Here is a 25,432-nt window from a genome sequence, read left to right on the forward strand (position 1 = left end):
TTATGAATTATTTCATACCTCATGCTGCTCATTATCTGCAGTATACATTTGTCACTCAAGGAGAGTAATTAGATAACATCTGGAATTTAAAACAGCTGTGAATATGTGTTTGTAAACCACCCCTAATGTATATTTTACTCACTGTACTTACTGTTTGGGTTTATTTTTAACAGTCTGAGCTGTATGGTAAACTGGTTTCTGAGCGTCAGAAGTTAGCGAGTCTGAAAGACATCCCACCAGCTATTCTAGCCACCAATAAAATCCTGCTGGACATGGCAAAAATAAGGTAATGTAAAGGTTTTTGATTAGTAGCTAAGCTATTTCTGTTTAATGTGATCATTTTGTAATTTATTTTATCCTGGACCGCAAATGCAAAGGATGCTGTTGACATGCTTTCACTGCTTTAAAGGGATAGTTCCCCCAAAAATAAAAATTATCTCATTATTTATTCACACTCATGATACTCCAGGTGTGTTTGACATACTTTCTTCAGCAGAACACATTTGAAGAATAATAGAAATATATCTCGGCTCAGTAGGTCCTTAAAATGCAAGTGTATGCTGATCAGACTTTGGTGTTGGCGTGTCACGCTAGAACAGGCATGTGTGACATACCCGGAAGAGCAACACTGTTTACAACTGAGTTGGAGGAACGCTGTACAGAAGCATAGTTGGTTTTGGTATAAATTTGTATTTGTATCTGTTTGTTTACCCACAATGGTGCGTTTGTGTGCTTACCATGGATGCATGAACCGAGAGAAAGATGTGAGATTACATCCATGACATGCCAACGCGGATTCGTCACATGAGAGACCACACAAACTCTGCGCTCTCGTGAATGCGTATACTGCTGCTGACCGGAAGCAATTGTTTATAGTTAAAAAGTACTAGGATATGAATCTTTTTTGCACCAAAAGCAATTGTATCACTTTAGAAGACATTAATTTAACCGCTGGAGTCATTATGGATGACGTTTACGATGAATGTTATTTTTGGAGCTTCAAAAAAAACAAATCGCCATTCACTTGCATTTTAAGGACCTACTGAGCTTAGATATTTTTCTATGTATTCTGGTGGAGAAAGTTAGTCATATACATCCCTTTTTAAGAGCTTTTCTTTTGAGAATAAAACGCAAGTTTCAAGTGTGTGTGAGGATGAACTGTCTGTCTTGATCCAGATATGACGTTATGACGATATGACAGATATCAGATAGTTAGTTGTCAAGGTTGATCTTTTTTATGTGGATTTGTGTGACAGGCCGTGTACAGTATCCAGTTTAAAACAGGTGGATGGTGTGTCAGAAGCTAAAGCAGCCATGTTAACACCTCTGATTGACATCATTGTCAGATTCTGTCAGACACACAGTTTACAGGTACAGCACTTTTTTTTTTATAAAACAGTTGTCTCTTGGACACACAAAACATCTCAAAGTTGTGTTCTGGGATAAAATTATGTGGTGATGTATGTTAAACAGGCAAGGCCCAAAATTAATCGCCAAATACCAAACAAGGGTACAGTTTGTCCCGGTGAATTTTGCAGTGTCACAAGCAAATCTGGCTGGTTCAAACATGGTCAGGTTACCGTGTTTCCTTTCTATCAGTGAGCCCGTTTAGATGTACACTAATATGCTGATTACTCCCAAAGATTAGCTTGTTTAAAAAATCAGACAAAGTATTTTGCATTTTTCTAAATTAATAATTTATTTTTCCATTACAAATGATATTATCAGCATAACAGTTTGAGTGAAAATTTTGTGCAAAGATCAAGTTTCACAGAGCATCTTTAGTGCTTTAATGAAAGAAAAGCTGGCCTTTTGTACAAAATGAGTTAATACAGTTAATGTCACAAATTTGCTTATTTGATTACTGATCACAAAATTGAGTGGAATCGTAAAAACTAGCACGCAAGCAACAGTGAGAGAGGAGCAGGCAATTTTATTCATATGATTTTTCTTAACTGCATTCCAATCTACATAGTGATGTAATCCTTCCTCAGCGTGTTTTTTTATCAGCTGAATGTGAGGCTAAACACTATTAAAATGTGACTAGACTCGCGCTGAGAACGCAAGCCATTCGTGCATCACAAGCCGATCAACTTTTCAGCCCTTTTCGGTGAATCGCACCAGCAAAATCCTAAAACTTTATTTCCAGGTTTAATTTATATTTTGAATAGACTTGAAAAGATTTTTAACCCCATGATGTGGGTATATGTTTTCTCTTTTAATGTAATTTTGAGTGTGACCATGGTTTAAGGAGGGTGTATATGGAATGATATTAATTTCATTATTATTAATGAATGCACACACAATTATTCATGTACTAGATACATTTTGTGAATGTATTTTACTAACCACAAACAAATGCCATTTGATTTGAATCTGTGGAATTCGGGATTGAATGATTGTGCAGCGATTTGTACAAATACAGACATGTTTGCAAATAAACATGGTCTGTTCTACATTAATAAATCAAAAATTGCTCATGCAAAAATGAATCCGTGCATTTGTGGATCAGAAGACACGCGTGCATTTATTGACATCTTGTTCGAATCGATCGTGTTCGGTTCATTTGGATTTTGAGACTTCCTTTTCGCAGTTTACAGCATTCCACCCACACACACACACACACACACACACACACACACACACACACACACAACTAACGAACAAGCCAGTGCTATTCATTAACGTGAACACGATTCGTAAATGTGTGTCACTATACAATGAAACAAATGCTTTTCAGCTGGTGTCTGTAGAATTACATAATGTGCAGCAATTTGTACAAATAAAGTCATGTTTGTGAGTATAAATGTTCTGCTTTGTATTAAAGTGTGACAATTTCTGCGTGCAAAAAGGAATCCGTGCATTTGTGGCTCAGGCGACACGCGTGCATTTATTGATTCCTTGTTCGAGTCGATCCTGTTCGGTTCATTTGGATTTCGAGACTTTCTTTCCGCACTTTCAGCATTGAGGATCCACACGCAACTGAAAGGCAAGGCAGGCAGCTACCACTAGATGGCAGTCGCAGAGAATTACCGAGTTGGCCTGCCCTGGTTTGAGAACAGATGATAATGGACATTTTGGCATTCTCCCGAAGAACCTTTAAAACATGGATAATACCATTTTAAACCAACAAGCTGGTTGGGTAAGTAACACTAATCTTTTTTCTTTTTTTCTTTTATTGCATACTGAAAAGAAGGAAAAAAAGTAACTTCCTAAAGACTAGCAAGTTAAAAACAATGTACATTTGATATATTTGACCTATTAATTACATTTTATAAATATTCATTTGATGAGATATTAACAAAACAATGTTGGCTCTTCATTATGTATGTTAGATTATTGTTTAGAGTGCGTGCTGATCAGGGAGGAGAGAATGTTGGCGTGGCTCGTCTGATGTTTTCTGTACTTGGAGAAACTGCAAGAAAAACAAAACTAAGGACACTTGTGACAAATGTCAAAAGGTAGTGTGTGGGAGCTGCACATGGATGGTAGAGAGTACATGTGTCGAGTAATCGATCCACAAGCGTCAGTGAATGATGTGCGGGTTTTCCCCCAAAACAACCAGATGCCTTGTTCAAGTGAGCCCACTTTTAGGAGAATTAGTTCATAATGATTTTACAGCATACTATTTTCATTATAGTTTTACAGAATGATATTTTTGCTCACAGTAAAACAAAAATTGCTTTCTGAATCGATTAGTTTTCCCACAGTTTAGCGAACGTTCATATTCTTTATTAACTGTTTTGGCCATTTTGGGTTTGGCCTATATGTGTTTCATACATGTCTAAGGTTTTTACTGTGCATTGAAATACACATTGGTGATGTTTTTATAAGCTATTGTATTGATTTGTTTTTATTTTACAAAGAGAATAATAGAATATAAATAATCAAAGTTGCATCTGTAATCAGCTACAATAGCAAGTTCTGTGATTTTCGATGAACTAATACATTTTCACATTCATTAGAATTTAAATTTTGTGTCCTGGTGTTTATTATTAATATAACAGATTAATTTATTCATGGATTTCGATTCCAGTGGTGGCTGCATAGGATTGTTTCCAATTCGTGTTGTCCAAACATTTCCAATAACTCCAGAGCATTGTAAAGTCCAAAAGTCAACATGTTTTGAAAAAATATAGATGTAATAATTTCCCAAATTCACAACATGTTTTTATCTAACAAAATATTCCGCCTCAATCCATGTTTGTTGGCGTTTAGACTTTCAAAAACATTTTCACTGTGGTGAAAAAACTTGCTGGACACAAAGCGAGGCACGCACCTTCCGGGGCAGTCTAGCAGCTAATATACATATATTTTTTGTATAGTCTGCACTATTATATTTTACAAAAAAGATTGTATTATATTGGACTATCTACGTTAAGCTTAGCTCCGTGCTCCATTTAATCCATATTATTCTATTTTATTCTAATTGAGGATTTTGTTCGAGGAATTTGACATTTTTTAGGGTGATGACGTCATAAAATATGACGACAGACATTAGAAGCTTCATTCTAAAACCTCAATAGAAGTTTCGAATGTAAATATGACATGACATTTGGTACAGTCTAGTATGAATGGTCAGAATGACCGCTGTGGCCATTCTAGTAGTTATAGAATTTCCACGAGCATCTTCCTAATGGTCGGAGCCCCCGAAGTGACCTGTGCAAAAAAAAAAAAATCTAAGAGACTTTTGCGTGCATGCAGCGTTACAGTTTCGGTGTGTGTATAGCTCTTTTCCGATTACGTCATTGCCATCATTCATTTACTCAAAGAGACTGAGAGCATGGATGCGCATGAATTTATAGAGATATATTTTAAACTTGGCCTTCAAAGACATTACTGTCTATGACATTTGTAATACTGTCATGGCTGAGACACGCTTTGATATTCCAAAGGACACTAATCAAGCAATAGACTTGTACTTGCATTTAACACTAGAACTACCGGAATTCTATAACTACTAGAATGGCCATAGCGGTCATTCTGACCGTTCATACTAGACTATATCAAATGTCATGTCATATTTACATTCGAAACTTCTATTGAGGTTTTAGAATGAAGCTTCTAATGTCTGTCGTCATATTTTATGACGTCATCACCCTAAAAATGTCAAATTCCTCGAACAAAATCCTCAATTAGAATAAAATAGAATAATATGGATTAAATGGAGCACGGAGCTAAGCTGAACGTAGATAGTCCAATATAATACAATCTTTTTTGTAATATATAATAGTGCAGACTATACAAAAAATATATGTATATTAGCTGCTAGACTGCCCCGGAAGGTGCGTGCCTCGCTTTGTGTCCAGCAAGTTTTTTCACCACAGTGAAAATGTTTTTGAAAGTCTAAACGCCAACAAACATGGATTGAGGTGAATATTTCGTTAGATAAAAACATGTTGTGAATTTGGGAAATTATTACATCTATATTTTTTCAAAACATGTTGACTTTTGGACTTTACAATGCTCTGGAGTTATTGGAAATGTTTGGACAACACGTAATTGGAAACAATCCTATGCAGCCACCACTGGAATCGAAATCCATGAATAAATTAATCTGTTATATTAATAATAAACACCAGGACACAAAATTTAAATTCTAATGAATGTGAAAATGTATTAGTTCATCGAAAATCACAGAACTTGCTATTGTAGCTGATTACAGATGCAACTTTGATTATTTATATTAAATTATTTTCTTTGTAAAATAAAAACAAATCAATACAATAGCTTATAAAAACATCACCAATGTGTATTTCAATGCATAGTAAAAACCTTAGACATGTATGAAACACATATAGGCCTACCCCAAAATGGCCAAAACAGTTAATAAAGAATATGAACATTAGCTAAACTGTGGGAAAACTAATCGATTTAGAACGCAAATTTTTGTTTTACTGTGAGCAAAAATATCATTCTGTAAAACTATAATGAAAATAGTATGCTGTAAAATCATTATGAACTAATTCTCCTAAAAGTGGGCTCACTTGAACAAGGCATCTGGTTGTTTTGGGGGAAAACCCGCACATCATTCACTGACGCTTGTGGATCGATTACTCGACACATGTACTCTCTACCATCCATGTGCAGCTCCCACACACTACCTTTTGACATTTGTCACAAGTGTCCTTAGTTTTGTTTTTCTTGCAGTTTCTCCAAGTACAGAAAACATCAGACGAGCCACGCCAACATTCTCTCCTCCCTGATCAGCACGCACTCTAAACAATAATCTAACATACATAATGAAGAGCCAACATTGTTTTGTTAATATCTCATCAAATGAATATTTATAAAATGTAATTAATAGGTCAAATATATCAAATGTACATTGTTTTTAACTTGCTAGTCTTTAGGAAGTTACTTTTTTCTTCTTTTCAGTATGCAATAAAAGAAAAAAAGAAAAAAGATTAGTGTTACTTACCCAACCAGCTTGTTGGTTTAAAATGGTATTATCCATGTTTTAAAGGTTCTTCGGAGAATGCCAAAATGTCCATTATCATCTGTTCTCAAACCAGGGCAGGCCAACTCGGTAATTCTCTGCGACTGCCATCTAGTGGTAGCTGCCTGCCTTGCCTTTCAGTTGCGTGTGGATCCTCAATGCTGAACGTGCGGAAAGAAAGTCTCGAAATCCAAATGAACCGAACAGGATCGACTCGAACAAGGAATCAATAAATGCACGCGTGTCGCCTGATCCACAAATGCACGGATTTCTTTTTGCACGCAGAAATTGTCACACTTTAATACAAAGCAGAACATTTATACTCACAAACATGACTTTATTTGTACAAATTGCTGCACATATGTATTCTACAGACACCGGTTGAAAAGCATTTGTTTCATTGTATAGTGACACACATTTACGAATCGTGTTCACGTTAATGAAGAGCACTGGCTTGTTCGTTAGTTGTGTGTGTGTGTGTGTATGTGTGTGTGTGTGGGTGGAATGCTGTAAACTGCGAAAAGGAAGTCTCAAAATCCAAATGAACCGAACACGATCGATTCGAACAAGATGTCAATAAATGCACGCGTGTCTTCTGATCCACAAATGCACGGATTCATTTTTGCATGAGCAATTTTTGATTTATTAATGTAGAACAGACCATGTTTATTTGCAAACATGTCTGTATTTGTACAAATCGCTGCACAATCAATCAATCCCGAATTCCACAGATTCAAATCAAATGGCATTTGTTTGTGGTTAGTAAAATACATTCACAAAATGTATCTAGTACATGAATAATTGTGTGTGCATTCATTAATAATAATGAGATTAATATCATTCCATAGGTGTACTTGTGTGCTGGGTTTGAAATGTGAAGGATTTATAGTGTTGTTTTCCTCATTACATCACGTGATGTTCTGAATGCAAAAAGAAACAAATGAAACACGGAATTTAGGCCATCATCCACGCTGCCTGACCGGAGCAAAGCGGGTACGTTTACTTGCGCGATTATCTGGAAGTGAAGCAGTGGCGGCTCGTGATGCGTGAATAGCTTGCGTGCTTCGGGATCATGAGAAGCAGTACATCAAGATGTAGATTGGAATGCAGGTGCGGAATTTATAGAAATAAGATAATCTTGTTCTCTCTCGCCGTTGCTGGCGTGCCAGTGATTACCCCTCCGCGTGCCAATGCTGGCAAAGAAATCTCCACTGCTGTAACTATATTGTGTTTTTAACACGATTGGAAAACATCTCGTTTACTCACGATACTTTGGTACCCTGAAGGAGGGATCGAGACGCTGCATCAGAAGCTGACGCTATAGGAGCTCCTCTCAGGGTAGGTGACTTTGAAACCCTTTACCATCACGCCAATTTGATTGGCTGGTGACGCTTCAAGCACCACCTATGCTGACGTATAGTAAGTATTTAAGCAGGAGCCCAGCATCACAACATCAGGACTTCCCGACTGAAGGAGAGCTCATCTCACAGTCCCTTAACAGTGAAAAATCAGTTGCTGTGGCACAGCCACTCAGCGTCTCGTTCTGTCCTTTCGGGGAACCAGGGTTACAAAATTAACTTAATTCCCTTTCAAGAAGGTAACTTTGATGCTGCATCAAAAAATAGGAAGGAATGTGGGAACCATAAACCAATGGCTCGATCTCAAGACCGACACAATTGACGTACCAGATAGAGGAATGGATGGGATGCCATCTTCTGTCATGTTGTCAACAATAGTACAACTATTCATATTTTACTAAATTGGAAAAACTGTCCTTTTACAGAGAAGATGGCACACACTCGTTCCCAGCTTACAATGACAGTAGTGAGTGAAGAAGTGAGTTCTGGCAGCAGGCAATTGATTGACTGCTGCCAGAGCGGTCAGCCCAAGCTATATACAGCGCTCGTACTGAATGGGCAAACTGCTCAATGCAGAGAAAAAAGAGATATGCAAGATATATTCTTTTCAGGAGTGCAATATAAACACACAACAATCCCCAAAGAGTTTTTGAAGATTTGCTTCTTTGCTGGCACACGCAAGGAGAAGAAAAAAAAAAAACGTTCCAGCTAAACAGTGCGAAATGCTCAGCGATGTGTTGGTTTTGGGTCCCTGGAGCATGAGGGATGTCCACGTTGCCCTGAAATAGGAACATTCTGACTGTGTGCCACTGGATTCCAGTGGTGGTGGTGTTGTGGGCAAAAGCACAGAACTGGTAAGCAGAAGGTTGTCGGTTCAATCCCCACAGCCACCACCATTGTGTTCTTGACTAAGACACTTAAATCCAGGTTGCTCCGGGGGGATTGTCCCTCTAATAAGTGCACTGTAAGTCGCTTTGGATATAAGCGTCTGCCAAATGCATAAATGTAAATGTAAAGGGATTCAAGGTCGCTGCCCCTGGGAAGAGCTCCCATAGAGTCAGTTTCTGATACAGCATCAACTTTTCCTTCTTGAAACGGAACTGCCTATACCAAACGCCATCCAGGACCAAATCTATTTTATAATGGATTTTACTGGATCTAGATGCTTCTATCAGTGCAATAAGCTAATTCATTTTTGGATGATTATAAATTGGGTCTATATGATGCTATTCAGTGTACAGTATAACATTGTATGATAATGAATTACTCTCACAATCAGGTGGATGTGTCCAGCTCTGCTCCACTTGTTCAAACACAGTTCTGCAATGATTTAGTTGGAGGTTTAATGAATCCGTCTCTACCAGATAGTGTTTCGGTCTCATACAGACTCTTCCAGATGGAGCACAAGAGCATGGTACCACACTGTTACATTCACCCCAGTATGAATACTCACTCCAAGTACTCAGTGGATGTACAGCATCTATTGTCTTCTTTAGAGGCAGGTAGCAGATGCTCGCTGTTTGCCCATGGCAGTGGTGGAGTCTCACCTGTTACAGGCTCAGAAGATGAACTGTCCTGTGGACACAGACAGAGCTGGACTCACAACACACATCTATAACACCATCAGAAACATCATCACAGCTCCTCCAATCAGCACAGGTTAAATACGCCAACACATTCTATGTTAATGCGGCAAGTTGCCATTTTTCTTTTTAACAGTAAATAACCAAAATCCTTCATGCTGTGCTGAGCAAACACCCCTTAATAACAGTTTATTTCTCAGCTTGTCTTGTTTAAGACACATTGCGCTCTGTATTTGTGCAAATATATCTACCGTAGTGCAAACGGTATAGATGAATCTTTACTGGTTGTGTTTAATTATTAGTAGTGGTATATATTGTCAAATTTATATTTATGGTATATATTGTCAAACCATCCAGCCCTAACATACATCAATCAAACTGAGGGGTTTACATCTTACCAGAAACCAACCAGGGTTTTTTCATTATCTATAATGTCTGATTGTTGAAGTTAATGATTTGATGAATTTGTTTTAAAACTAAAGTGTAATTTCTGTCCCACTAATGTTACCAAACAGAATTGCAAAAATGACCCCCCCCTGTATTTTGTTCATTTATAATATGATTTCTATTTTGGCCTGGTTAGATCTGAGTGATTTTAAAGCGATCCGTTATCGTGTCCCTGAAGATATCGGCAACTTCTTGCTCAGACTTGCGTTGTCTAAACTTCAGAGAGAAGGGTTACCTGCTTCATCCACAGCAAACCAGGAGATCAGCTGGATAGAGCCGCTGGTATGTGGAGCTTTAATCACTATTATCTTGGGTTCAGTGTAGTTACATGTGATTTAACATGATAGAATTCACAGCCCACGGACGGGTCCTTAAATGTACAAAATAAAAGTATGCGATAAACAAAACTGCTGTGTGTTACATTGGTACACATGCCACATATCTTTGGAAAGCTAAATTTCTTGATTTTCTATTGATATAAACCATTTTAAGATACAATCACAACAGCAGGTACAATCTATATCTTTGTCAGACCACCAACATATAAACAACCAATAACAAAATTTAGGCAACTCACCTATGAAGCCTCATAGTAGTCCACTGATCCATAACTTCCCGACAAAAACGGTGTTGTTTCATTGTCAAATGTCCAAATGATCAAATCAAGTAAAATGTTTAGTCCAAATCACATTATTACATCAATAAATATCCACAGACTCTTGTTGCATCATTTCAAAGCACCTGGCAGCTGTACCTAATCTTTCACATATTATCGGTAATAACTTCAGTTCAGATTTAAACATTTCCTATATCCGGTATCAAAATGGAAGCACGCACTCTGACCTTTCGATTGACACCTCATTTGACCCAATAGGAGCTTCCATGTCCTGTCCAAAGCCTTCAATACCCAACCACAGTCTGTGTCAAATGTGAGGGCATACCCACTTTCCTTTGTTTACTGATCAAACCAATTACATCGAAGAGTGGAAATGACTGACGCATCGTATAGCCAATGAAATTCTGAAAACAGTGATATGCAGCTTTAGTGGGAAGATTAGAGCACGGTTCTGTAATGTGTGTAGCAAAATTGCCTTGCCATTACCCAGTTTTTTGTGCGTCTGTGCGTAAAAATATTGGAGAGCTGTTTTGGAACTGTTTACACATTTGGCGATTTAAATATGGTGAAACGGACGCGAAAAACAGGATTTTCACCCCAGGATGTGATATAAGAAGGCATTTACTGTGGAAATGATGAGTTTGGAGATGAAATTTCTGAAAACAATACGGATAATTCAGAGGCAGAGGAAATGTTTATGGAGAGATGAGACATTGCTCTGGACAAGTAAGTGTTTTCTTGTGTTTTATAACATATATTACTGTATATTCCGCATAAATAAGCTTTAGTTTGAATAATGAATACACATTTTGTAATTACCCTTTGTCGTGCGTTTCCTCAGTGAGTGTTTGAACCGTTTGTGCGTGTTTTTTGTATTTGTTTGTGCGTGTGTGAGGTTTTAGTTCATTGTTTGTTTCAGATCTATTGACATGCTATATAGATGTTTTGTATATTTACTGTAAATATGTATTTATATATATATATATATATATATATATATATATATATATATAATGGACATTGAATATATATATATAAATAAATCAATAACTATAAGTTGAAAATAAGAATATATGTTGTGTTTGAGAGTCTATTTGTTACAATGCGGGGAGGTGGGGGAGGTGTAGGCCCATCTATTTGTTACAATGCTGAATTCATGGGGGAGGTGTAGGCCCATCTATTTGTTCCATATTACATTGGCAAAGTATACAGTATTTACAGTAAATATACATACAATAATACATATTTACACAGTCGAAAAGAAAAACTATATATATATATATATATATATATATATATATATATATATATATATATATATATATATATATATATATATATATATAGAATACAGAAAAGATGGAAAAGTTGTGTCTAGCTTTGTAAATTACATTTATTTATTCTCACTGAATCAGATAGCCATTGGGAGCCGGATGCGGCCACATAAAGTGGAGCAGCAGGACAGCACCTCATCAAGAGAGGAGGGCTTTCAGAGAGACCCTTGCTGAGGAGCTGGCAGAGTTGGGGTCTCACTCCACAGCCAGACCCGTATCTCCTGCTCCACGAAGAGCACATCACAGGCCGTTGCACATCACCAAATCTTGCACCGCTGGTGCGTCTGAAGTGCAGGCAGTGTCATGCAAAGACACCAGTGAAGTACTCTTCCTGTGATGTGCCTTTGTGCTTTGTACCCAAATGTGACTGCTACAATGACTGGCATGTTGCTAGAAACATGTACAATTTTATAATGGTTTGTAAATACTTTGTGTAAAAATTCATGTAAATAGTTTGTTGTGTATTTTTTATATAAACAAATTGTCCACCATAGCACTAGTTTTGACTCTTTTATATGCACAACATTTAGTTTCAAGAAGGGAAAAGGCACTCTAATGTGTTTATGCATCAGTTACTCTGTGTCAGCAAAACTAATAGTGGATCTGGATATGGAATATGATAGCTCTAAGTGTCATCTTTCATTAGAGCCCAAAATTATGACTGTACGTTGAAGCGTTCAAAAGTAGTAGCCTTTTTGTCCTAGGTTACCAAAGGGTCCTTTTGGAGTATCCAAAAGGCACTTTTGTAAAACGCCTGGGTGTACCCTTAGAAAAACATGTGTAAAATATTCATTTTTTATGGTATTGTTATAACATTTGAACTTGGACAAGGTAAGGCTTCAGCTGTGATCACATTGTGTTCTCAAGCTAATAGCTACAAGTTATAGTCATCTGCAGGCATCTGTATTCAAAAATACATTTCAGGCGGAAAAACAAACTTCTATTTCATTGTGTTCAAACTTCTATTACTCAAAATCAGTAGCACTTACAGTAATTCTGACTGCTGGGGAAAAAACTTCAGAGTGTCCCCTTTCAAATGTGACCAAAACCATGCATGTACTCCAAATGGTTCAAGAACAGCTTTAAATTTACTTTGGGTATGCCTTGATTAGGCGTTTTAGGCTAATTTTACAGGATTGGGAAAAGGTTAAAGCATTTTGTTGTATTTTACATTCTATTTGACTGAATATTTTCTGGACGTTTAGAGGTTATCACAGGATTGTTAGTGTTTACCATGTTCAGGTTAAAACAATAATAATCTTCTGCTGAAATGAAGATGTTATAAAGCACCAGCAGAGGGCAGCACAGTGCCATCTTGTCCAGAATTCTCTGGAACTATTTGATTTTATAGGGATATAGAGATCTTAAATATTAACAGTGTGCTATGCTTGTGGAATGTAGTAGGCTGCAGGGTAGCATCTGATACATGTGCAAATAAACACCTTTTTATACAGTGGCCCCAAAATAGCATTTGACTCTTAAGTCACTTTTACAAAATGTCTGAATGCCGTGGCATTAAACATAAATGTCAATGCAAGAAGGAATGGACACAAATACACGAGTGACAACAACGCATGATTACAAAAACGCAATAATTTAATTAAAGTAATTGTTTGTTCAAACTTAACAAACTGCCTTCTGTGAAATGATCTTTCTTAAAAATATCTAAATGTTATTGCAGAAAACGAAATGTCAAAGAAAGTGTCATTTATTATAAAGTTAGTGCTACAATACATTTGGGATAACATTAGTACCGTAATTATTTGAAATCTAATAATTAAATCAGTAGCTGTAATGGATGATAATGGTGTGTATTGACACTATCCTGTGTAATAACTCACTGAACAGTGCATTTACTGTATACAGTAGTTAAAGTATTCTTTATGTAAATAGCTCTTGTGTTGAACTCATGGAGTGTCACAGTGTTCTGACGTTGTGAGGAATGGGCTCATATGTCAACATCTGGTGCGTCTGTCAGTCTTATTTTCTTAGTCGACATTGCTACATGTCATTCTCCAGATGTAGGATCATCTCTTTGTGTCTTATTTTCAAAGGGATCTAATGATGTATTCTTCTACTGCTGATGTTTCATAGAATAGGTGTTATAATCATGCAAGAGCTCCATCTGTCACACTTGTCTATTTAATGTAATGTTGGACACTATTAGGTTAATATCTCTGTGAATATACTGTAGGATTCCCCTGAGCTCTTACGATTTCTCATCCTTTTAGGGAATTCCAGTGAGTGCAGAGAGACCTGCTGTTAACACGATATTTGAAGAATCACTGTGTGAATCAGATGTCATGGACAAAAGTGAAGATGAGCTTTTCCTTGATCTTCCCATGCCACAGGTCAAGGCCCATATGTGTTCAAACACAGTTTTGATCAGTGTCAGATTGTTGCTGTACATGTTGAGTGGTATGGCGTGTAAGGAACATCTCTGTTGTTGTGTACAGGATGATGTTTGTCCGAAGTCATTTGAGCCGGTTCCTCAGAGCAGTGGAATGAATCTGGCCTCCTGGAATCAAGAGGCTCTGGATAAAGACACTCAAGATCTCTTCAGTGATTTACCTGTAAAGGTATGCTTTATTCCAGTCATGAACTGCTGAATGACTCACATAAATGCATAGTTATAAGAGTAATATTAACACAGCAAGAGAAAAATGGAATAGAGACTGTATGAAAGAATGCTAACATCTATCATCATCTTGGTCTCTTATTTGTGAAAAATAGGATGATTTCACATTGTATGTATTTATAATGCAAAACATTCAAAGAACACACCAAGTTGTGTGGGAGATTTCTTTGTGATTACATAGAGGTATAGTTGTAGACAGAGCTCCAAAAAGTGGTGGGAGCTCCAAACCGCCAGCAAAGATATAGGGAGCCCCTTACCTATCAAAATCCATTAGATGATGGCGCCTGTGTTCGGCTATGCATCGGTCACCACTCTGCTCTCTCATACACTCGTAATCCTTCTTGTGATTTTCCTTGTGTCAACCCTGTCAACCACTAGTTATGTCTCTGCAATCATACAGTATGATCGGGCTGCGTTGCTCCGCATTAAGGCACATATGCAGGACTTTTGTATTTGTAAAGATTTTCAGAGTTTTTCCCTCCAATGCTGGAGTGCCATGCATCATCGCCGGAATACCTGTTGTTTACCCGGCGCCGCGGTAGGAGAAGGAAGCGAGGATCCAGGGCTGGGGTCCAAGTCTGGAGGAGAAAGTGGCGATCCCGTGGATTTTCATCTGGGCCGAAAGGATCGAGAGCTCCCGGGAGTGAGCGGATGCCATCCATCCCGTCCCAGTCCAGCCCTTGTCACACACGCGCTCTACCAGGATTGCGCTTCTCAATGCGCACTCCATTGCAAGCAAGGCTTTTACCCTGAATGACCATTTCACTAAGGAGAACTTGGATTTTCTATTCATTACGGAGACGTGGCAGCATGACACATTCATCTTAAAGAATTATGCCCCCAGGACTGCTCCGTGTTTGGGACCCCTCGGCTTGCACGTCGTGGAGGTGGCCTTGCGTTGGTCTTCCGGGATTCTTTCTGCTGTAGTTTGATGGACACCGCTTCGTCCGACTCCTTTGAGGTGCAGATGTGTAAGGTTGGGAAAATACACCACTTTTACTGTGTTTTAGTTTACCGACCTCCTGGTTCTGCACGTACATTTCTTGATGATTTCTCTGAGTTTTTAACGTCTATCATCAAACTAGATCGCATTTTAGTCCTTGGAGACTTTAATTTGCATATTGACGATCCCTCTTGTTCGAATGCAGTTGAACTGTTGTCAATTATGGATTCTTTCAATCTTGTACAGCATGTTTCTGGCCCCACGCATAAAAAAGGCCACACGTTGGACTTGGTTTTTTCTTGTGGCCTAAACATTCATAAACTGAGTGTTGAAGATTTTCAGATTAGTGACCATTGTTGTGTCTTTTTTAATTTGTCACTTATCCCGATGCCTGCTGTCCGAAATGTTGTAACACAAAAACTCATCATTAGTGAGACAACACCAAGTGATTTCTCTGCCTCTTTTGAATCTCGCTCCTTTATTGAATGTGATGATGTTGATTCACTTGTACAAAGTTTTAACAACCACTGTCTGTCGGTCTTGGATATGGTAGCACCTGTTAAAAAGATTTCAGGATCACAGAAGAAGGCTCTTCCATGGATAAATGATAATAATTGTAGTTTTAGGAGAAAATGTCGGAAGACAGAGCGTCTGTGGAAAGCCACTAAATTAGAGGTACACAGACTCCATTTAAAAGACATAATGCTAGATCTGAATGAATTGCTAAAGCAGGCTCGCTCAGCTTATTTTTCTAATCTTATATCAGGAAATAAGAAAAATCCAAAAGTCTTGTTTGACACCATTGAAAATCTTACTGCGCCTCCGGCTCCTCTTGTGCCTGTGCACACACGAGGACTGTAACAACTTTTTGACGTTTTTTTTAAACAAAGTACATGACATTAGGGCCAGTGTAAATCCTCCACTTATTCCTGGTTGTTTTAATGAGTTTTCACCGGTGTCCTCTTGGTCGTCCTTCACTCCTGTCAGCCTACAGGATGTGAAGACCATAACAGGAAATATGAAACCGTCCTCGAGCCCCGCTGACATTGTCCCAACAAATCTATTTTTGAAATTGTTTGATATTGTCGGCCCTTGTGTGGTAAAATTAATAAATCTGTCACGTAGATCTGGCTCAGTCCCCAACTACTTCAAACACGCTGTGGTAAATCCGATCCTTAAAAAGCCCAATCTTGACCCTTCAGAACCTAAAAACTATGGGGCCATATCTAAACTTCCATTTATCTCCAAAATTTTGGAAAAAGTAGTGGCATGCCAGCTGACCTCCTTTATGGAGCAGCTCAACCTGTTGGATACTTTTCAATCTGGCTTTCGAAAATTACATTCTACTGAAACAGCCCTTATCAAAGTCTCTAGTGATGTGATGATGGCAGCGGACTCTGGACACTACACTGTACTTGTACTTCTTGATTTGACTTCTGCTTTTGACACTGTGGATCACGGTATACTGATCAATCGGCTTCATAATGAGATGGGACTATCAGGATCTGTCCTTCAGTGGTTCTCTTCCTATATTCATGACAGAACCTTTAATGTTGCTGTGAACAATGTACAGTCTGATGTGACCAATTTGTCCTGTGGAGTGGCACAAGGTTCAGTTTTGGGTCCTATTTTGTTTTTACTGTACATTTTGCCACTTGGTCAAATTATTGGTTGATTCAAGGATGTATCATACCATTTCTATGCTGATGATGTCCAGTTGTATTGTTCTTTTAATGAGTCTGAGTTTCATCGTTTGTCTCTGTTTTTAGAGTGTGTGTCCTCCATCAAAGACTGGCTAGCCACAAACTATTTGCAGATAAACTCAAACAAGACTGAAACTGATTTTTGCCCCAGCCCATAAGATCCCGCTGATCAAACAGCACCTTGGCTCTCTGGGACGCTCTGTCAAATCCAGCCTCAAAACCCTGGGGGTTGTGTTTGACCAGGCCATGACTTTGGAGACACACTCTAAACAGCTCGTCCGAAATGGTTTTTATCATCTTACGAACATCTCTAAAATTCGCAAAATGTTGTCAAAGAAGGATCTGGAAATAATAATTCACATTTTCATATCAACAAGACTTGACTACTGCAACTCTGTTTTTATTTGTCTGAATAAGTCTGCTTTGAACAAATTGCAAATTGTTCAAAATTCTGCTGCTAGACTTTTAACAGGTGCCCCTCGAAGGTCTCGCATAACACCAGTCTTACTGGATCTCCATTGGCTCCCTGTAAAATTCAGGATTGATTTTAAATTTTAGTGCTGACTTTCAGAGCCTTAAATGGTCAGGCCCCACATTACATCCTGGACCTTTTGAAGCTGTATTCCTCTGACCGCACTCTCCGGTCCTCTGGCCAGAACTTGCTTGTAGTCCCTAAGACTCGTTATAAGACCCGAGGGGACATGTCATTTCAGTCTGTAGCTCCCAGACTGTGGAACGCCCTGCCCCTGTCCATGCACCAGACACCATTTCCTCAGAATTTCTTCCTTCAAGACAGCGATTACCTCTTGTCTCGAAGCCCTCTACCTTCGCCGTCGATTCACAATAGTCAGCGGACGGAATCTTCACGGCAGCGAGAAGACTCTCCACTCCCCTGCAGTGCTCCGGCGAACATTTCTCCGCCTCGCCGCTTGACGCTTTGCTGGTGAACGGACCTCAGCATCCTGATTCTCCACAGCGCGTCGGCAGGTGTAGAGTATCCTTTTAAAGCAAAATTGTACTTGTGTGTATAAATGTAAGTTATATAAGTTACGTGTTCACGTCTTTTTCAAGATGTTGTTCCGTAAGTGTTCCTTGTGCGAGAGACACATCCCGCCGTCAGACAAGCATGAGAGCTGCGTTTTCTGTCTGGGCCGCGCCCACGCAGAGTCAGCTCTCATGGAGACAGACTGTCACTGTGAGGACATGAGTCTCAAGTCGCTTCGCTCACGAATCGCCCTCGTTCTGAGGGACGATTCAGCCTCTCGCGCCCTCCCACCAGCCTCTTCTGTGATTCCCGAGGGTTCACACAAGGAGGCACGGCGGGGCCGCGAGGCCGAGCAGGACGAACTTGAGGTGGATTTCGTGCCGGCACACGCCCCACGAGCCCCTCAAGACACAAAGCGCATATATCCCCCATACGCTACGTGCGAGACGAGCTCCGGCCCTCTGATGAGCGTGCAGCCTCGTCTCGTTTGATGGATCTGACGCTGGGGATGATGACGATGTCATGTCTCTCGCCACATCAGGCAAATGGTCAGTGGATAATGCTGCCGCCCCTCCCCCAGCGAGGGCGAGGAACGTGCACGCGCCACTGACAGGGAGATGCTCCGCGTCCTTACAAGGGCAGTCGAAGAGGATCCCCAGAGGAACCGTCTCGCCTCGATGAATGGTTCCAGCAGTGCGGGCGCCGTTAAACGGCAGCATCCCGCACATTTCTTCCCCGAAGTTCATAATGAAAACTATTCAAGTCCTGGCGCGCGACCTTCTATGGCGCGCTCGCGCAGTGACGCCATCCTCTTTAATGTGGATAATTTCTTTGGGAAAGAAAATGTTATATGCCCAATTACCCCCTGTGGAGGAGGCGGTAGCGGCACACCTCTGCCCAGCGAGTAACATGTACATCCTTCCAAACCGTGTCGACAAACGTCCGCACTGGCGGGAAAAGCTTACTCAGCAGCAGAATAAGCTGGATCAGCACTCCACACGATGGTGGCGCTCCAGGGCAGAAATGAGTGATAAAGAAAAAGCCACTCTTTTAGATGCTCTTGTGTCTCCAGCCGGCCTTTTTGGCGGCTCTATGAGTAAGTTTGCTGAGCGTTATGTCGATTCAGCAGCAGTCACAGGCTATGAGACACTTTATGCCCACATGGAGTATATCACAGCCGGTTCGCCCTCGCTCTGTTTCGAGTCAGCGTGCGACTAAAAGCCTCACAGGCACCTGCGTATCATTACGTGCGGCAAATCGCTCCTGACGGGCAATAGCATTTGAAGCGGAAAGCAGAGCCCGCGATTCCCTCCGGGTCTGCTCCAAAAAAGGCTCGATTGGAGAGACACAAAACACTGTTCCCCATCTCCCCACTTTTGTTGGTCGGGAAAGGGATATTGTTATTCAAAATGTTGTTTCTGTGTCTTGCACTCAAATAAATGCAAAAATAAAAATGCAATAAGTGCAAAAGAATACAGCATTCGTTGCAAATGCACGAGATGCTCACACATTCTCAATAAAGAGCCCCCTTTTCCTCTTCAAAGCACATACATTATGCGCAACCGCTTCCCTAGAGTGAGCGTTGCGTCATATCATACAGTGAGCAAACCAAACTGCCCTCTGTCCCACTATGCGGATGCGTGGCGATCCCTAACGGGTATTTCAGAATGGGTGCAAAAACGATAGAACAAGGATATACGATCCTTATTTGCACACCGGCCACCCCGTTTCAACGCCGTTCTGTCTTCCACGGTTTCGTCCGATGACGCGCCAGTGGTACGAGCCGAAATACACCTCTCATCGTGAAAAATGCAATCGAGATTGTGCCAAATTGTCAAGCACAAAATGGTTTTACAGCCGTTATTTTCTTGTTCCAAAGAAAGATTTCGGCCAATCCTGCATCTGAGACATTTTAATCGCGCATTTGTAAGCGCCTATTCAAAATAATTATTCAGAAAAGGATCTTATCGCATGTACGCCCACATGATTGGTTTGCGTTGGTAGATCTGAAGGATGCGTACTATCATATCCAAATTGTACGACATCACAGGATGTTTTTGAGATTCGCGTTCGAGGGAACAGCGTATCAATTCATAGTCCTGCCCTTCGGACAGTCTTTGGCTCCTCGCACATTCACAAAGTGCATTGATGCGGTTGTCGCCCCTCTGAGACTGAGCGGCATGCATCCTAAACTACCTCGACAATTGGCTGTTACTGCCACAATCAGAGGTTTTTTTATGCCAGCACAGTTTTACTGCTTCAGCCATTTTACAGTGTCCATCTCAGTTAAAACTGGGGAGAACATTTCCAATGAAACTTGTTTCAGAAAGCACTGGGATTTGTCCATTAGTTCTCTTACACATGAGACCTCTTGAGTGCTGGCTGAAGCGCCGTGTGGCGCAACGTGCTTAGCGCCGATGACGCATGCGCATCACTATATCCAGCCTCTGTTCAGCACCACGGACAGATCCTCTTGCATTTTACCAGCGAGGTGTCGCGCTGGGGCAAGTGTCACGCGGTGCCTAAAGCCATCGGCTGTATTCCTAGCCTTAAAGGCTTTCAGTCAGAAATATCAAACTGTCATGTCCTGGTTAGCTCAGACAACATGACAGTTGTGGCATATATATAAACCGCCAAGGCAGAATTCAGGAGACTTCACCCTCAAACTGTATTGAGGATTTGGGAAATATCTGGCAAAGCAGAAATCTATCTATTTGCCACAGTGGAGAATATTCACTGTCCCCTCTGGTACTCAAGTCCCAAGTTGTCAGGCGAAAAGAGGTGACCACGGATGCTTCCAACACAGGTTGGGGGGCGGTGTGCAATGGACACCCAACTTTTGGCACCTGGACAGGTGTGAGGAGGGCGTGGCACATCAACCGCTTAGAGCCATTGGCTGTAATTCTAGCCTTAACGGCTTTCAGTCTGAAATAGTGAGCTGTCATGTCCTGGTTTGCTCAGTCAACATGACAGTTGTGGTATATACAACAGCCAAGGCAGAATTCATTCACCGCCACTGTCGAGAATGACGCGTCACCCCCTCCTATGGAGCGAGCATCATCTCTCCCTGAGAGTGACATATGTCCCAGGCTGCCTGAATTACTGTGCATGTCTACTGTTACGCTAAGGGGCGATACCGGGCGAATGGAGACTTCATCCTCAAACTATACTGAGGATTTGGGAAATATTCAGCGAAGCAGAAATCAATCTATTTGCCTTAGTGGAGAATGCCCACTATCCCTCTGTTCTTGAAGTCCCAAGCCCCGCTGGTAGGGATGCAATGGCACACAAATGGCGGTGAAAAACAAATATGCATTTCCTCCAGTATCCCTGATCCACTCTGCCATATGCAAAGTCTGAGAGGACAAGGAAGCGTTCTATTAGTTGCACGAAATGGCCAACCAGCCATGGTTTCTGGAAATGATGGAGATGCTGTACAGCTCACCATAGGAAATACCACTGAGGAGGGATCTCCTCTCTCAGGCACACAATTTGGCATCCCCAGCCCCAGCTGTGGAACCTGCATGTGTGGCTCCTGAATGGAGCATACTAAATGCACCAGAACTGATGTGTTCAGTCATAAACACCATTTTACAAGCCAGAGCACCGTCCACTAGACGCCTCTATGCACTAAAATGGAAGGTGTTCGCTGATTGGTGTCTCTCACACAGCAAGGACCCGGTAAACTGCCCCATAAATTAAATTGTAATATTTCTTCAAGAGCGATTAGACGCAGGACTCACCCCGTCAAAGCTCAAAGTGTATGTGGCAACTAGATCTGCGTATCACGCACATGAAACCGGCGCCTCTGTAGGCAAGTATGATTTAATCATAAAGTTCCTTAAAGGAGCAAGACGATTAAACCCATCTCGGCAGGCTACAGTCCCGACTTGGGATTTAACTTTAGTCCTAAATGCTTGGACTCTGTTGATTTGCGTATGCTCTCTATTAAGACCACACTACTGCTGGCTCTGGACTCAGAAAAACGGGTCGGTGACCTACATGCATTATCAGTCGACAATTCATGTCTGGAGTTTGGCCTGGTCTTTTAAGAGCCACTGTCAAACCCAGGAAAAGCTATTTACCCAAGGTCCTGACCACACCCTTCAAAGCGCAGGTGGTTCATCTTCAGGCCTTCTCCCCTCCTCCATTTAATTCAGATGAGGAAAAATCATTGCATTTGTTATGCCCTGTGCGGGCACTACATACATACGTTGAGCATACTTGCCAGTACAGACTGTCTGATCAGATCTTTGTATGCTATGGAGGATGTGCAAAAGGGATGTCTTCCTCCAAGCAAAGACTTTCTTACCCTGGCTTATGAATCGCAGGTTCAGACTTGTCCAATTGGTGTTAAGCACACTCAAATAGAGGCATGGCCTCCTCATGGGCATGGGCGAATGGTGTGTCCTTACAAGACATATGTTTTGCAGCAGGATGGTCCTCGCAAAACACGTTCGCAAGGTTTTCTTCATCTCTTCCTTCACAAGTCCTTGCTATTCATTGGCCATATACATACATATATATATATATACTTATGCCCCCTTTTAAGTACGGGCTCCACATCATTTACACAACCACCTGCATTCAGGCTGTTATAATGCCATAAATTGCCATCCCATAAGACTGCGCCACCATGTTTCCTCTCTAGGAAGTTATGTTGTGTAGTGCGGCGTGATGGGATTCTGTTCCCCATATGCGTTAGTAACGCAGTGTCAAGTGGACTGAAGTCGTAAGGGAACGTCTTGTTACGTACGGAACCTCGGTTCCCTGAGACGAAGGGAACGAGACATTGCGAACGCTAGCCGCACCACAAGACTCAGAGTTCTTGAGGCACGAGCAATGCGCTCCTTGTTCTCAGTCAGAAATTCTGAGGAAATGGTGTCTGTGCACCTGTTTTATAGCGGTCAGTTTCGCGCCAAAACAGGCTGGCTCAAACACCATAGCCAATATTAGAATATTGGCGTTATTGTAGAGAGGTTTCAAATAGGTCGTGTATGAATGCACTCCCATATGCGTTAGTAACGCAATGTCTCGTTCCCTTCGTCTCAGGGAACCGAGGTTACGTACGTAACCGAGACGTTTTCTGTGATTAATCGTGGTAAATGATACAGTAAAACAAACAATAAAATACACTTGTAAATATTTTTACTTTCTACTAGAAATTGGTGTCATCATTAATTTAAATTATTTAAATATGTACATGTTAAAATGTCAATTTATTTGTGGCTAAAATAATTAGACACATTTTTACAGGTATAAATCTTTTATTTTAGTATATATACATGCCATAAAATCAGAGGGCGTGCTGGCGTTTTGCCAGTGGACCTTATTTAATAATTGGATCAATTATGGAGATTCAACTTGTATTTAGATTTTTTTGGCATTATTAGACACTATACATACAGATATATTGTTTATAATTCAGTAACTTTCGCACATACACTGGTCTCTCTCAATCTGCATGGTTTTGCTTTTGATGCTGGTTCAGATGACAGTAAGTGAGCGTTTTCGGCCTATGCGACACCTGACACACTGCTTGCGGTTGAAGTCTCCATATAGTAAATCAACTCCCATGTTTTTTTATGCCCCGGGCATGCATTGCTTGTAATAAATAACCATGTGATGCTCCAAACATTCAGTTTCTGTGCGAAAATGTGCAGTTAGGTTGAATTTATTTATGCCAATTTTAGACACAGGAAGCCCTATTTTTATTTATTATAATTAATTTTAGCATTAAGTTCAGAAAAATTGAAGAATCACCCATATACAATGGAGCCAAAATGTCTGAGATCAAATTAAAATCTGAGATTTAAAATCCTAACCTGGAAAAAATGATTTTTTTAAGCATTGACATAATACAAAGAAGAAATGATTAAATTCTGTACTATTCCTAGGTGACTAATTAAATGTAAATAAATCAGTGACATTCATCATATGTCAGACAATCAGATGTTCTTGCTTCCTTTGTAACACATGACATCTTTGGAACATTTTGTGTTCATGTAAGCTTGAGTGAATGCTGTCCTTAAAAGTTTAAGATATTGTCAAATTCATGTACATTTTTCAATGTAAATTTTCACTCAAGCTAATAATATACTTTATAATGAAAACAAAAATTTACAAGAAAAGGCAAAACCAAAGCATTTTCACTAGTGGTCTCAGACTTATGGACCCCACTGTAAATAAAAATACTTAACACTGTAACATGGATGCTGTTTTTGATTTGTGTGACTACTAATCCCACGGAGAACAACTATTTTAAAAGCAGGAACATTTTTTCTGCCTTTCTCAATCACAACTGGTAATATTTTGAAGATGTTTTTGGGTGGTGCTCCCAGTTAAATAAGCTTCCGAATTGCACTATGTCTTGTTAGACACATGTAAACAAAGACATATTGGTTCTGTGAAATGTGTTATTTTTTGGGCTGTAATCTGAAGCCTGACCCTTGACTTTGATGTAATCCTGTCTGCTTGACTGGCTGGACATGGGGACGGCCTCCTCTGAAGCGTTGACCGCTGTGCAGTGCTTAAGCCTGAGAGAACTGTCTTTAACCTCTGCTTGACCTTTGACACTCACTATTACCCGACACCTCCCCTTTTAAGCTCAAAGCCATTAAGGTCACAAGGTTGTGACCCATGTCACTGTGATGCACGTCTGATCTTCACAAGAGTCTGGGAGGTGTAGCAGGATGGAGCGATTATATTCTTGGGAGTTTGTAACACACGTGTCACACGTTCCCAAAAACAATAAAGAAAAAGTTGAATATTTTCAAAAGAATAGGCATAAGATATCATCTTTTCCTCCAATGTTCATTTCACAAATCAAGTGTTTTTGATATGTTTTCATATTAATGACTAATAATAATAAAAGATTTTATAATCTTAATACGGTTTGTAAATTCTCACAAAAACTAATATGTATGCTCTTTGTGTCTGTGTGGCATTTATCTTAACATTAACAAACTTAACGAACATTAATGGTGATACAAGGTTTAAAGAGCACATCCATCATTGTTGTTTAGTACTGCAGTGACACAAACCTGAAGATCAATATGAGATCATTAGTGTATGTCTCAAAAAAGCAAACCACCTCCGATATTCCCTCATCCACTCCGGGCTCACTGTGATGATGTCATCAAAAGTTTAGCAGTAATACTGAACAGATTGAAGAGAAGAGCTGAGCTGCTGGAAGGAAATGTGATTTGGCTCCCGAGGAGTTGTGATGGCTGTTAATGGGGTTTTCCTCTGTTGATGCAGCTGTCTGTGTCATGTAAGCTTGAGTGCTGTCCTCTCAGCATGCTCACATCCAGATGTCATTGCTCATCTCATTGCTGTGGTTGGAACCTAAAAACTGAACATTGATGGGATAGATGTTTATTTCTA

General features: G+C 40.2%; 1 protein-coding gene across 2 annotated transcripts in view; it reads left to right on the forward strand.

Annotated features, from left to right (window-relative positions):
• The window catches only part of wrn (WRN RecQ like helicase), an 82,233-nt gene that overhangs the window by 53,670 nt on the left and 3,131 nt on the right, over window positions 1-25,432 (forward strand). For both annotated transcript variants that reach the window (XM_052115521.1, XM_052115523.1), the window contains 7 exons: window positions 174-286; window positions 1,257-1,371; window positions 9,077-9,211; window positions 9,294-9,456; window positions 9,964-10,109; window positions 14,009-14,128; window positions 14,234-14,356. In XM_052115521.1, coding sequence (XP_051971481.1) covers window positions 174-286; window positions 1,257-1,371; window positions 9,077-9,211; window positions 9,294-9,456; window positions 9,964-10,109; window positions 14,009-14,128; window positions 14,234-14,356 — 915 coding nt within the window. The remainder of the gene's footprint in view (window positions 1-173; window positions 287-1,256; window positions 1,372-9,076; window positions 9,212-9,293; window positions 9,457-9,963; window positions 10,110-14,008; window positions 14,129-14,233; window positions 14,357-25,432) is intronic.

The sequence above is a fragment of the Xyrauchen texanus genome, chromosome 43 (genome assembly GCF_025860055.1).
Source record: "Xyrauchen texanus isolate HMW12.3.18 chromosome 43, RBS_HiC_50CHRs, whole genome shotgun sequence".
Lineage (NCBI taxonomy): Eukaryota > Metazoa > Chordata > Actinopteri > Cypriniformes > Catostomidae > Xyrauchen > Xyrauchen texanus.